Below are 14979 nucleotides of genomic sequence, written 5' to 3'. Positions count from 1 at the left end.
TTTACAAAGAGCTGTCCTGCACGGAGGCATGCTTGCATGGCAGCTGGTTTACCTGTGTTACAGCAACTCCCTCCTCAAAACCGCCCTGGGAGGAATAATTACCCACGCTTCACCCAGGACGGAACCGAGGCTCAATGAAGTGACAGGACTTTCCAAAGCCGCTGAGTCAGTGGTGGCACAGCCGGGGTCCAGTGCTAAGGCCAGGTTCTTTCAGTAATCTACGGGTATGCCCCCCGCCCTTGCTCCCCCGCCCCCAATCCACAGGTCTGAAAACAAGCAAGGACATCAGCAATCTAACCAAGGATGCAGAGTGAGAGAGAAGCCTAAATGGTGGGCAATGAGCTTCCAGGTGCGTGTCCAGGACCCACCAGGAGACACACACACACTTCTGCTCAAGGGATTTCTCATGTCCTCACCCCCGCCCCGGGACCCCCATTTGGAATCCACAATGCCCCCTGTTCATGTGTTCACTGGAGGCACAGGCACATTCCTGGCAACAAAAGTACAGGGGGAGAAGTGTTCCACAAGGCATGTGACCTCTGGCTTGGGACTGCACTATCGGCCTTAGAAGGACGATGAGAAATCCCCAGGTACAATGTGGCCATGTCAAGGAGCAGCCGAATCTCATCATGCTTCTGAAGGGGGCTCAAGATGTTTACCACACGCTGAGAAAGAACCTGGGGAGGCTGGCGGATGTGCCCGGACCAGAGTCCCATGAGCCGCGATCCTCCTGTTCAACAGACGGCCCCCCTCTCCCCCCCATCCCATGCCTGGCTCCAGAGAGAAACAAGCCTATGAAGGGGCTGCTTTGGGAGTTAACGAGGCTACGGAACTGCATGGGGTTATTTGCATTCCCTGACAACCCACAGCCAATAAAATTTAGTGAGGTTACAAAGGAAAGATTACGCTAAAAGATGCATGGACTGGGGTTTCTATCCCATGCCTTGGGCCTCCCTTCCTCATCAAAGAACAGCTAACTTTTCCTGAGCACTTACCAAGTGTCTAGCACCTCAATATGCAGACCTCTTAGAAGTCTACATTTACTAGTTCACTCAATCGTCACGATAACCCTGTCACTCTCACTTTACAGATGAGCACAAAGAGGTAAAGTAACGTGCCAGCAGCTGCACTGCTGGCAAGAGGCTGGGCTGGGAGTCAAACCCAGGCTGGCCCCATTGCCCGTCCTCCGAACCACACAGGCTGACCTCCCGGCCAGCAGCGAGGGGGCCTCCCATACGTGAGTCTCAGAAACCAGGTCACTCACACACCTGAATGGCAGTTCCAAGAACCCACGGATGACGTTAAGTGAGGACCGACTGCACTATTACCTGCCTCCCTCTACCATCACTTCCTCCCACCCCCGTGACGATGGGCTGTGGCCCAGGCCACAGGGCTGGGGAAGAGAGCAACCTTCGTGTTTGTAGTCAGCACTGAGGTGAAATCCTAAGAAACAGGGGCGTGGAGAGCACAGAAAACATACTTGTGTTGTGTCCCTCTGTTGGCCTTCCTTCCACACCCCACTGTCCTAACTAAAAAATATTCATGTCACCAAAGGAGGTGCCTAAAAGAACTAAACCTGCTGGGTAATGACAGCTTAGAAGTGCATGCTTCTCCCTAATTACACATTATCTTGTTAATTTGGAAATACTACCTGGGTCATAATGAATCAAAAAGGAAGAGCAAAGCTCAGGGGAAAAATACTGTCCAACTCATCTTTTTAATGCACATTTATCTCTTCCAGTCTGAATGTTTTGTTTGTTTTTCACCTGCTTCAAACATGTAAGGTAAGCTGAAGAAACAGGAGTGCTCGCATTCTTAAACACCCAGTCCAGCTATTTTGGCTGCGTCCAATAAGCAGATAGCAAGATTGATTAAAGAGGTAAGGGAGACACCGATGGAAGACACAGATCGGCTATCTGCTGTGATCCCAGCCCATGTTCTCCAGGGGCCTCATCTCGGGTACGTTTACCTGGGTCACTGGAGATCACGGGAATCCTATCAGCTTCTTGGTGGGCCAGTGGAAAGAGATGAAGTAAGAACGTGGCCCCAGCACAATGCTGGTCCACGTCTCAACACTGGTAAGGTCATCTTTAGACCTAAGCTGCTGCAACAGGGACAAGTTTGGGGACCCTAGATTTTAATTAGCACCAGTTAGGTACCGGCCATAATACAAAGCACATCACATTTACTCTTCGTCATAAATAAGGGAGGGAGGGATCACAAAGGTGAGGTAACTTATCCAATGCTACAGTTAGAGTGGCATTGAACTGGATGTCACATAGATTTCCATGCCAGCAGGACACCTTATCAGATTAAACATAGTGACACAAAAAAATAATTGTGGAGGGGAGGAAGAAATAAAATATTGGTTGTGTTTTAAACAACTAAAAAGTCTAAGAACTACAACATGGAGCCAGAGGGACCTCTATCATGAGGATGCAATACAGGCCATAGCAATAAGAGATGAATGTCTTAATGGTAGTGATTTAGTTTTCTGTTGAGCAGGGTACTATAAATGAAATTTATCTTGCAAATCTAATGGGGTTACCTCTTCCTTCATTAACTTACTACAAAAATACTGCTACCTAAGTCACAAGATTAAAAGAAAAAAAGATGTATTGTTCAAAATAAATTAAAAAAAATTTCTCCCTGCACTAATACTTGGAAAATGGACCCAAAAGCATATTCTTAGATGATCTAATGAAACACAAAGTCAAATACAGAAAGTAGACAAGATAAAGATGATAAACTCCAATGATCTCTGAGAGACAAAAGAGAAAAAAGAAAAGAAAGGCAGAAAGTAAAATTGCAGAAATGGGAGACTTTATTGAAAGAAAAACAGACATAATCGTGGATCAGAAAACAATCACCAAACTTACAACTGAATAAACATGAAAAAAAAAATGAGCCATCCCTTTTCTGAAATCTAAGAAGGACCTAAATTACACAATTCACAAATAATCATGAAAAAAAGAACGGAACCCGCCCTCTTCCTTCCTTTGGAGAATATGGAACCCAGCTTGTCTTGGGTCTTTAACAAGCACACCCTCATCTTATAGCAGAAATTCTCAAAAAGGGGAGAGACTGCCCCCCATATCTGTAGTATTACATTGTTGGGGGAATAAATATCTAAGATGGCTCCTTAAAGGGAACAAAACTTTTTTAAAAGTTGAAAAATACTGCCTTACAGAAATTCTGATTTGAGTTTTCATCAGAAATGTAATACAGAATTCTAAGACATCTTTCTCAAATTCACATGGGTTTCCACACTAAAGGAGTAGAAAATGAAAATTACAGACATGTGGCCAGGTAGTGGCAGGTAAAGGGCAGACAGACATTTTATAATGCCTGAAGGAAAAAGAAAGAAAAAGAGGTGTGTTTTTCCACGAGTTTAATCGTCTCGGGTGTCCCTGGTAGTAAAAAGGTAATTGCCCCTGGAAAACGCGGGATGAAGGAGGCACAGAACTCCCTGGCCTTCCCAGCCACCCCCTTCCTGGACCCCAAATAGTGGTGGTCTGGGACCCTTGCTCAGAACATTGCATAGGAAGAAAGCCACACTCTTTATTTGAAGACTGAAGCAGAACATGTGAGCTGACAAATTGCAAAGACAAATCGCAAATCGCTTTCATGTGGTTACAGAGAAAACTTAGAGCGTTTGCTTTGTACTCCTCCTTCCCTGGCACCGCAATTTCCAAGGAGTCAAAGCATTCATTCTCTACACTGCTCAGACCCCTGGGTTAGGACCTAAGGAACTTCTGAGTATGTGGGCAATGCCTCTGGCTAAAAGATCTGCATTGCTAGGGACCTAAATGCAAAAGAGAGAACTAGAAAGCCAACGTCAACCTGCTCTGTTCTTTGGCTTCCTGGCCCAAGTTAGTCTGGGTGCCTGTGTGTGCATTTCCAAACCTGCACTGGGGAGCTGGGGGTCTAGGCGGGAGCTCCTCAGAGGAACTCAAACCAGCAGCGCGGGTGGCTATCCTTGAAGAAAAAGGAGTAGGCATGACAGAGGCTCCCCGCTGGCTGGTGGTGGATCAGAGACCACAGGGAGTCCCCAAGAAGGGCAGAGAGGGGCCGAGGGCCCTGGTGATCACCTTCCAGTGGCTTCACAATCTGGAGTTTCTCAGGCAGGTAGGAGCGGCTGCTGAAGGACATGCCCGAGAAGCCGGTGAACTCAGAGAAGCGGGAGTGCGTGCCCAGGGACATGATGCTCTCGGTGGGCGTGAGGGAGCCCCCACTGAGCAGCTCGCCCTTCTCCGCCAGCTCCCTGAGCTTCCTTTCCTGCTCCTCCTCAAAGAACTTCCTCTCCGACAGGTAGTTTTCCCGGCGGAGGGACAGCCGCCTCAGTGCTGTCTCCAGGTCGTGGGAGCCTGGGGTGCCTGGTGTCCCAGGCTTCTTACTCTGCTCGTTGTTTCTGGAAAGAGGAGAGATGGGGTGAGTGTGGGACACCATCAGGGGGCGCTGTACAGCACACAACGAGGCCTCAATACTGAATGTGCAAGGGTGGCTGCAGTATTTTCTAAGGAAACCAAAGCAGGCTGTTGAAATGTAGGCAAAAATGGGGAAACAAAGGCCCTGTCCTGAAGAACTAATTCCCTCTGTTGGGTTTTTTTCTGGGGGTGCGGGGCGCAGCTAGGGAGGAGCAAAGGGAAGAAAGCACTCAGGCAGAACGAAAATTTGCATATATGATGTAAAATCTAGTCCCTATAAACGCCTCCCTTAGGAAGAAGCTTTCTTTAGCTGCAGTTCCTAGTTACCAAAAGGGCAGCAGGCTCAAGAGATGCTTTTCTTTCTTCTTGAATTTAAGGAGCTACAACCTCAAAACTGTTCTAATGATGCAGTTTCCCAACAGTCTGAACCAACTGGTCAGAAAAGCCAATTTTATTAACACACAGGAATTAGTGTGCATATAGTAGACAATGTTGGGGTATGTTCTGCAGGCCTTCAGGATGGAGAGGGACCAATCCCTGCTGAGGAAGGCCCACCGCAGGGGCACTTGGTGTGGTAGGCACCTGCGGGGCACCCTGCACCCCACCTTCTGGGGCAAACCAGATCCTGGTCATGAGGTAGCACCTGAGTCTTCCTCAGCCTTTCAAACATCCCAGCCACAGAAGAGTTCATAAAACAAATGTCTACCCTTTAGCCTTAACGGTGAAGATTAACAGAAACAAATATTTACTTATCCACCCCTTTGACATTTTTCAGAAAAGCAGACTTCCTGCTGCATCTTGTAATACCTTCTTAAACTGGTTAAAATATCAGTACCAAGGATAAACATGGACTCAGTGGGTGGGTAAAACACATTTGAGAACTAAAGGGTCTGTATTTTTCAGGTGATTCTTATCAGTCTCTCTCTTCTGATTACTGAACCTGTGTTCAATCCACACCACCTCTCTCCAAAACAGACAGGTAAAAACTCCTGGCTGGCTCACCCCATGTTGGCCGACTCTGCTTCCAGGATGATGCTGTTGGTCTTGTTGTCCAGGACGACATTGCCTACGTCACTGCCATAGAAGCTGGACCGGGGGGTGCTGACACAGCTGGAGAGGAGGGAGTTCATGGCCGAGGACTGATTGGAGCCAGGGATGTTCATGGGGGAGGGTGTCAGAGACCTCTGCTTGACAACCTGGTTGATGTTTCTCACAGTCTCAAAGACTCGCTTTTGGTGGCTGGGGAGAATGCACAATATCATCCATGAATAAACAAATGTAGGAATGACCTTGGAGTTAAACCCTCTAAAAACTATCAACTGAGAAGACAAAAAGGTAGCTGGCCCAGGTGAGTGTCCAAGCAACCTGCCATCTTGTGCCTTCCATATATTTCTTAGGGCATTGGTTGGAATTCAGGAGACTCACCACCCACCAACTTCCGGGCTCTAATGTGTGCTTATGCCCTAAAAGTGACGCTAGCAAAAGATACTGCTTTCCACCTGCCTTAAGCTTGACCTACAAATAAAAATATTTAAATAGTACTCTGTCTCCTAGCTAGTTTTTTTTTCATGACAGTCACTGTAATTCAAACTCCAGGAGGGCAGTGGTCACTGCTCAGCACATAGTAGGGCTCAAAAAACATTTGTAGAGTGAGTACTTCTTGATTATTCATATACAATCATGTGCTGCTTAATGACTGGGAAACATTTTGCGAAATGCATCGTTATGCAATTTTGTCATTGTGTAAACAGCACAGAAGGCACGTACACAAACCTAGATGAGAAAGCCTATGGCTCCAGGGCTACAAACCTGCACAGCATGCTACTGCACAAAACAACATGAGATCAAATCAAGCACATGAGACAAATGCTATCAAGAGTTGCGGTGAACTGGGGCACATAAAGCTGCTGCAGGCATAACACATCATACTGTTTCACAGCAAATTCTTTTTACGTAGAAAGAGTACACTCTAAAAAATAACAGAAGTATAATAAATACACAAGCCAGTAATCTAGTTGTCTATTGTCAAGTATTATGTGCTGTGCATAATTGTATGCGATATGCTTTTTTGTGACTGGCAGGGCAGTAGGTCTGTATACACCAGCATCGCCACATACATAACGCGCTGGGTTGTGACGTGACAACAGCTATGACATCACTAGGTGGCAGGAAGTTTAGGCTCCATTATAATCTATGGACCGCCGTCATATATGTGGTCCATCACAGAGCAAAATGTCATTATACAGCACATGACTGTGTATTAAAAAAAAGCAAGTCTCAAAGTTTGTCTTAAACTTCTGAGGTGATAAACAACAGATTAGTCTGTTTTTAGAAACTGCTATTTCTGAGAGCAGCACCACGCAATGTGATGTCCACTTGTTCCCGCGTAAGGAGAAAAAGACACGTTTCTACAATGGCTGCTTCCTCCTGGGAGGGGCTTCACACCTGTGCTGAGGCGCAGGGACACTGGCCGCTCCCCCGACCCCTGTCCATCTCTGTCTATGGGGTTTTGGTACAGAGAAAACACAACGGAATCAGATCCACGGTTTCCTCATAAATACCTCAGGGCAGGCCAAGCACAAGGTCTCGAGCTAGGAAGAGAGACACAGAGGCCGATATCCCTAAACGGATCCAAAAGGGAAACAGGAGTCTTATTTTTTTCTTTCCCTAAAAGGTGTTAAAATTTTTTTAAATACTGTTTTTCTCTGAGAGGAAAGATAAAAATGAATGGAGGTGTCAGGCAGAGCTTGTGTTATTAGGAGAGATGGGAAACACATCTCTCCTCTGCCAACTTTCTGGAAGTTCACAGTGTATCTGTAAAACCTAACAAGGGAGCAGGGGGATGTTGCCCGCTGTGTTCTCTTATTCCCCCCAATCTGTGGAAGGACCGCAGGGACCACTGTTGGAGCCTGAGGCCTTAACAGTGCTCGTTTTGATCACCACGGGTCACCATGCGGTCTCTCTGGGAAGCTCAGGGGTTAGGCCATACGCGATGTCTGGTGACTCGGGTTCTTCCAACTGCAGCTCCTTCCGCATCGTCCCCTCGATCTCGGCTGCCAAGGAGTCCTGGGAAAAGCCAGGAGACACACGTGTGAGCAGCAACTCAAACGCTCTATCTCTAAAGGAGGCACGTGCCCGGGCTAGCCATCGGAGGGCAAACTGAAGCCTCAAAACGTTCAGGCTTCCCCCAACACAGGACTGACAGCATTTGCCACCGTCGGAGACCCTGGCTACGCAATTCCCAGGGCAGGCTCAGAATGCAGCAGGTCCCAACGGCGCTGAGTGGAAAGCCCCTTCGCTTCCACGCAGCTAAGGGTCTGAAGACAAGTCCTACATTCTCTTGGCCAAACCATGGAGCTGCAACTGTGGCTCCAGGAGAGGCAGAGAGCTTGCACAGGGAGACGACTGTGTTCAGAATGACACAGATGGGCGAATAGCCACAGGCCACCAAGCTTACAAGCAGCGAGAGATGATGTGCCCTTGTTGGCTGCACCGGGCTATCAATCTCCCAGTCAGCAGGGTCTGCTAACTGCTCAGCTCACCCAGGGTTCTGAACCACCTGTGTCGCTTCTCACTATGTGAGCTGACGCCTAACGGACGATCCCACACACAGATACAGGCAGATGCCAACAGAACCAGGTGTATGCAGAAAAGCACCTGCTAAGGTCTCACAGGAGGTCGCTCATGTAGGACAAACTGAAGGGAAGAGTTAAGGCCGTGCTAACCAGCAGAACTTCCTGTGACGATGGGAATGTTCTCTTTCTGCCCAAGAGGGGGGTCACCAGCCACCCAGGGCTACTGAGCCCTTGAATGTGGTCAGTGTGACTGAGGACCTGAATTGTTGATTGTGTTTAACTTTAATCGATTTAAATACCTTTTCATGTATCATGTACTTTAAAAGGAGACAGCTCTAAAAACAGAGCCGTGCCAACAGCTACAGAAAAAGGCAAACAAAGGCTTTATCTCAGCAAATATGAAAGCTGAGATCTCTTCAGAAGAAACCCAATCTCAGATTTTCAATTCCACTTTTTTCAAGTCATGGTTTAAATTGGAAAAATACAGGTCTGTCTGTCTGTCTGTCCTGGAGAACGGGGAATGCAAAGGAGTGAGTCCTAGCTGCACAGGGCCTGGGAGACCACCGCACCCAGATGAGAAGCCAGGAAGGAGGGAAACTGAGGCAAGAATTGTGCAAAGCTACGCAGGCCAGTCTGTAAGCCGAGTGTGTTCAGCTCTAGATTGAGGAACTGCGGAGGACAGAATGTTGTTGTTGTTTTTTTAATCTCACCTGAGGACATTTCATTGCTTTTAGAGAGAGAGGGAAAGAAAGAAACATCAGTGCAAGAGAGAAGTACCAATTGGCTGCCTCCCATAAAGACCTGTGCCCAGACTGGGGTTCATATGCATCTGGATGGGGGTTCACACATGCTCAGACAGAGGCTCAGAACCACAACTTAGGCCTGTGGCCTGATTGCGAATTGAACCCGCAACCTCTTGGTTCTGAGACGATGTGCCCACTAACTGAGCCACACCGTCTGTGGCAGGGAACAGTGTTCTTTCCTGGGATTCCTGGAATCACTGGATCACCATTCTGCTCCTTGGAAAATGGGTTATTTATGTTCTGTGCCTGTATTTTAGTTTCATTAGATTTCAGTCAAGTTGAGAGAAAAAGAGAAACAGTTCCAGCCTGACTTGGATGTATGAAAACAACAAAGAAAAAGAGGTCGTGATTTAGGAAAAGTGGACCAGACAACAAGGGGTGGGGTGAAGGGAAAGAGCCCCAGGAAATGCCAAATTCAGAAAGGACCAGGTTCCCTAAACATTTACGCAGCGATCCACTCCCACCTCACTCAGGGGAGTTTCTCTCAAAAATTCTCTCCTCGGAAAATCTGGTATTTTCCCAAACCATGGAAACAGAGCCCCACCATAAAAGTTCTGGGTAGTCTGTTCATCAGTCTGTCCATCCAACATCCAAATCTAGTATCTATTCGGCATCGACAGTTCTGGGTGCAGGGTCATAAAGGGAGGGAGTGAAGAAAATGAAAACCGACATGGTGCTCAGCTCCCAGCCCTTCGGTCTGACACAAGATAAAAGGAGTCAGCTCAGTAAGTGCTACAGGAACACAACTGGCCAGGGGCTGCCCAAAGCTAGAGGGAGAGCTAACCTCCTAGAAAACCCCCTTCTCAGCCATGTTCCCAGAAGTCCAAACAGGAAGCAAGTCAGGCCTGGGTTAAACAATAAGACTGTGGGGGAAACCACATGGAAAAAAAAAAAATACCATACCTAGGCCAGACAGAAATATTTTTTCAGATCACCGATACTGAAAGCCACCAGAAGAAGATTGATAAGCCAACAAAGAGCCTGCAGAGCCATGCAGGCAATTAAATTTCCAGAATGCTCTCGCGGGGCAACAGTAGCATGTACTCATAGGCTCGAAAAAATAACATGGGATAACATCTTCCAAATATCTGAGGTTCCTACGAAATCTCGCTCCTACTACATTTATCTCTTCAAAGCAGGAGGAGAAAAAAATGACAGATGCAGAGAGATGGAAATGAAAAACCAATCTGCCTCACCAGCTGGGGCTTCAGGAGCCCTCAGCTCGAACCCAGATCCAAGCTGCAAAAGGACAAGCAACTGGCACAGACTCTACCTGCCCCACCCCAACCCCGGCCTGGTGCCTCTGGCGGCAGGGGAAGCAGGGCATCAGGACGCAGCAGCACGCACCATGGGAAACAGGCCCAGCGAGTGGTAGCGCCGCGACGTGGTGTTGGGCATGGCCTTGTTCCGCAGGTTCTTGAGCTCCTCTTGCGCCTCGTGCAGCATCTCCATGCACTCTGCGTACTTGTCCTCCAGCTCGCGCAGCTGCGGGGGCCAGGGAGACACCTCGTGAGCCCTGGGGACATGGCCACCAACCCACACAGCCAGACACTGGGCGCTCACAGAAGCCCCGGCACCCTTGGCCTGAAGCCAAACGCCCCAGGGTCCTCAAGGTTCGGTTATTCTTTCACATGTGGCGCCACTGACAGACTCAGAAATCTCCTACACCACCAACCGGGGGCAACTGAGATGAAAAACATCTTTAACCCAACGGGAGAGCAAATCGCGACACCCTGGTCTCCAGGGTGTCTTTGAATGGGCTCCCTTGACAGGATGTGCTCTGTGTCACCTCTTCCTGGACTGTTTATCGAGAGCCCGGGCACATGTGGGCAGGGGGAGACCCAGGCTTCCGGCTGCTCACTATCAATAAGAGCATCAGTGGAAATCAGCTTCGGAGTAAAACCGGCATTCAGTTCAATATGAAAGTGGTTGTTGAGGGGAACGTGCCCTGCAGCCCCGAGGCCGCTGCCCCCGAACCAGCATCGGGGGCCCCGATGAAAAGAGGGGGAGGCTCTTACCTCGGCCGTGAGCTGCCGCTGGGCATCCTTGGCCGCCCCCAGGTGCTGGACGAGTTCTTCATTTTCCACTGCGCACTGGAACGGGACACGGGGAAGTCAGCTTCTCTTTCAGGACACTTAGAAAAGCTTAACCTTCCCCCTCTAAAGACCTGATCTGTTAGGATCCCACAACACTTCTACAATGACTTGTATCTTATACTGGAGGAAACTTGCACCTGTTTTATAATTGGGAAGGCGGTCTTTCCTACATGCATATTCATTCTCTATGGCCCACTCCACCCCCACCCCCGGCCGCATCTGCTCTCGGAAGCATTTCGCTGTCTGCTTCCAGCAAAGGTCTAACCCAGAAATCCAACTGTTTGGGGGCTGCTGCATCTTAAATCTAAAGGGGGTTCTGTTCTGCTGCAGAACATAGCCAGGCATGGTACGTCAAAGCAAATACTAGGCTAGATGATTCGTAAGCTAAATTCCAAAATTCTGGATCTATAGCACCTTTCTTAGTGAACTTAATTAATTTGAAGATTACTCTGAGGAGACAAGTGGTGACAGATAGTATTCTATTGAATCTGCTAAGCTTTTTTCTGCCAAGGAGCAGCCACTCCTAAGGTGTGAAACTGAAGAGCACTGTCTTTCGGGGTGGATGCGGCTTTTCAATCTCAGAACGACCCCTCCTGAACCAGCCAGAACCTTACAGCTTTGGCCTTCTTCTGCAGATCAACTATTTGCGACAGCAGGTGCGTGATTTCCTCCTGCTGGCGGGCGGCATCTTCCGTCTTCTTGGCCAGTTCCTCAGAGATACTAGCAATCTGCACGTTGGCATCCCCTTGGACCAAGAAATGACAGTCACAAGATTAAGTCAGAAAGCCCCACACGCAGATGGAGAACGGTTTCTTTGTGCTTGGTACCAGGAAAAGCGTCTCTGTTACGAGGGCGAGGTTGGTGGGGGCGGGCGAACAGGACATAAAAAGGAGGAGCTCGGGGCACCCCGTTTGCTCTAACGTGAAGCGAAGCAGACCGGCTTCCTCGGCTCCACCTGTCTGTCATGAGAAGGAACCGGCCCCCAGCTGCGGCTGGCGGCTAAGTGGGAGGCCCAACCCCGCTGGCCACGGCCGCCTCCCAGGAGACAATCAGGTGGCCTTCAGGGCTCAGCCAGGAGATGCCACATCAACCTGAAGGTGCGTCTGGCCAAAACCTGCTTTCCACCCATGAACAAATCCATGCCATCGACAGGAACTCCTGCTGAGCCTGCCCTATAAACGAAATACTGCCATGCCCGGAACAATTCCCTTGGGCGTTTTCAGCCCGTATTCAGAGCCATGACTCACTTTACTAGATTTGAACTTAGGGTGTGTTTCATTGACTTAGTATTTTGCTCAAACTCAAAACAGTCTGTGTACCTTTTTGTCTAATCTTAACTTGTCACCCTATAATGGAGAGGGTGAAAAGATCTCTTGCCGCAACTTTCATAAATCAAACGTAGAAAGCAGTTTTCCCCATCTTTCAACATAGGACTCTGAAGCTATGCTGCGAAATAATTCCAATATTCTAATAGAAAGCAAAATTAAAATACCCATCTCAGCAATAAGCTGAGACAATGTACGATTGACCACCTAGCCCCCAAGTTCTCACAGATCCGGGGAGACGTGCCGCACAAGATCAGGGGGGCTCTAGTTTTGTGCAAAATGCTACTGAGCCTTGGCTGGCAGGGAGACGGCACTTCGTCAGGGGACGTGGATCTGTTTGGTCCTAATGAGGGCAGACGCAGAAGTAAAGAGAGGGAGCAGGAGGCAGGGCGAGGGCTGGCGACATACTCAGCTCTTTCACGCAGTCGTTGACCAGCTGCTGCTCCTTCTCTTCGTAGGTGATGGTCTCCGTCTTCAGCTGGCAGGCCTGTGGACAAGGCCAAGGTCAGAGGCCCCATATTCACACCCGAGTAGGGGGGCCTGTCACCCATTGCACCCTCAAACACAGAAAGTCAACCAGAATCCCCTCCTTATTGGCTAATGAATCTCAGTATCTCAAAGCTGAAAGATGTACCACTAGGGGCACCACCCAAAGCCATGCTCCCTGGAGCTATACACCTGCTTAGCCATCCTTGTGTCCAATCTGTCTGTCTATTCATTTGCGCCTGTTCAGGCTCACAGGAACCCGTCTGTGACCCAAATAGTGCCTAGGACCCAGCTCGGCCTACTACGGGCATTCTAAGGCCAACCACAACGAGAACAGCTAATGAATTCACCTACTATGTGCTGGCTGCTGTCCTGTAAGGTTCTGAGTTGGAGTTAAGCCTGTTGCAATCAGCGAAGCAAAAGCTAAGGACAACATGAAAGCCTTAAAATTCAGAGACCCAAGAGCTATTCCAGGACTCTGTACAGCTTGCTCCCGGCTAAAAAGGTGGGAAGAGAGAGGTCACAAGGGCCCGCTTAGACAGGTGTCTCTGAGCCCTCAGGTTCTGGGCCCGGAGGGACGCTCCCCTCCTGAAAGCTGAGGTGGGGTGGCCGGACTCCAGCTGAGATCAGATTCCCCGGCTTGCTTTCGGTGAAGACTCCGACAGAGGGACCATGGCCGTGTGCCCAGGACTAGAGCAGTTACCTGGGGCAGACACTGGGAGGGGCCGCACCAGACTCGGAAGGGGGAGCCCTGGGCTCTGGTCTTAGCTCGGGGCCACTGGCTGACAGAGGGAGTTCAAATAACCCATCAGTAAACGAGGGGCTGGTAGAGGTGAGGCGAGGTGAGGTCTAAGCACGATCCTTTCCTCGTGCCCAGAAGTGTCCTGTTGAGCCCAGACGTGAGGTTCTTTCTGATGTGTGGGCAAGTTCAAGGTGACAGGTGGTCTGCCCTATTGGAGGGGCTTTGGGGAGCGCTGGGCCAGCTCAGGTGGGAATCAGCCCAAACTTGACAAACAAGGGCCAGATAAACAGGGCTGCGCCATACCCCTGGCTAGAGAGCACAAACGCACTGATACTTAAGACTGTAGAAAGTACGACATTTGCATGCATCAGTGTTTCCAGACAGGGACAGTGGGTGAGGAGATATAAAGTGGGGTCTGGAGTCACAGAGACTTGCAAATCCCAGCTTTGTCATTCATTAACATGCGTGACCTTGGGAAATGACAACGCTTAGCTGCCTGGGTCCCGGTGTTCCCATTGGAAATGAGACTCAAAGTCACCAGTTTCCAGCTTTGTTATGAAGATTTTAAAAAGTCACATGTGCCGCCCTGGATGGTGTGGCTCAGCGGATTGAGCGCTGGCCTGCGAACCAAAAGGTCTCTGGTTCAATTCCCAGTCAGGGCACACATCTGGGTCGCAGGCCAGGTCCCCAGTTGGGGGCGTGTGAGAGGCAACCGATCGATGATCCTGTCACACACTGATGTTTCTCATCCTCTCTCCCTCCCTCCCCACCAAAAGTAAATAAATAAAATCTTTTAAAAAAATGTTTAGAAAAATAATGCAGGCTGAGTACCAAGCACAAAGGCTAGCCAATCAGAGATACTCAAAAGCATGAGTTCCCAAGCTGCCTCTGCTCAATCTTGTTCCTGGGCCAAGAAATGTCTCCAAGTTCTCAGGTCCTATTTCGTCGGGTCCTATTTCGCGTCACCCGCGGTGACATGAACATGAGGCCTTCACATCAGGCCTCCGAGTCAGGTCTGTCAGAGCTGGAGAACCCACGGAAAGATCCCACAGCAGGAGCCACTGCCCTCACTGTGAAGGAGACGGGTTGCCACCCTCGCCCATCCACACGCTGCGTGATTCACCTGTTGGTCTGCCCCCGCCCCGGCCATGTGGGCCACTCTGGGAGGTAACACCCAGCACGTAAACAAGGCCTCAGGTCAGCGGTGAGCCAAGGTTCAGGGGGTTCTTTCAGACGGTCGCCTTTGAGAATGGCGCTGTGACCACGGCCTTTCTCACCAGATAAGGTGAGCGGGGCCACCACCCTCCCAGAGGAGACAAGGGCAGGGTGCGGACTTCACCTCGGATCGAAGTACGACGTTCTCCTCTTCGAGGTCCTTCAGCTTCTTGTGAAGAGAATCCAGATGAAAGTAATTCTGGACGGAGGAAGATGACTCATTCCTCTTCAACCTAGGGGGAAAGTCTGGTCACTTTCTAGGGAGAGCCCCACTCCTCTCGCCACCTGGTACAGCACGGGGCGCGGGGGC

The 14979-nt window shown here is 49.5% G+C and overlaps 1 protein-coding gene across 9 annotated transcripts in view; it reads right to left on the bottom strand.

Annotated features, from left to right (window-relative positions):
* TRAK1 (trafficking kinesin protein 1) overlaps positions 1–14979 on the bottom strand; it is a 98884-nt gene that overhangs the window by 14855 nt on the left and 69050 nt on the right. For 8 of the 9 annotated variants that reach the window (XM_054594582.1, XM_054594583.1, XM_054594584.1 and 5 more), the window contains 8 exons: positions 14794–14902; positions 12635–12713; positions 11516–11646; positions 10824–10898; positions 10153–10290; positions 7417–7493; positions 5430–5666; positions 4092–4411 (listed from right to left, as the gene is read on the bottom strand). In XM_054594582.1, coding sequence (XP_054450557.1) covers positions 4092–4411; positions 5430–5666; positions 7417–7493; positions 10153–10290; positions 10824–10898; positions 11516–11646; positions 12635–12713; positions 14794–14902 — 1166 coding nt within the window. Of the gene's footprint in view, positions 1–2836; positions 4412–5429; positions 5667–7416; positions 7494–10152; positions 10291–10823; positions 10899–11515; positions 11647–12634; positions 12714–14793; positions 14903–14979 lie in introns of those variants that run through there. The other variant, XM_054594585.1, reaches the window with a different exon arrangement.

This window comes from Pteronotus mesoamericanus, unplaced genomic scaffold (genome assembly GCF_021234165.1).
Source record: "Pteronotus mesoamericanus isolate MK-2021 breed Mesoamerican mustached bat unplaced genomic scaffold, CSHL_Meso_final scaffold_533, whole genome shotgun sequence".
In the NCBI taxonomy this organism is placed as follows: Eukaryota; Metazoa; Chordata; class Mammalia; order Chiroptera; family Mormoopidae; genus Pteronotus; species Pteronotus mesoamericanus.
The sequence above is the reverse complement of the archived record's forward strand: the minus strand, read 5'-3'. Positions and strand labels throughout refer to the sequence as shown.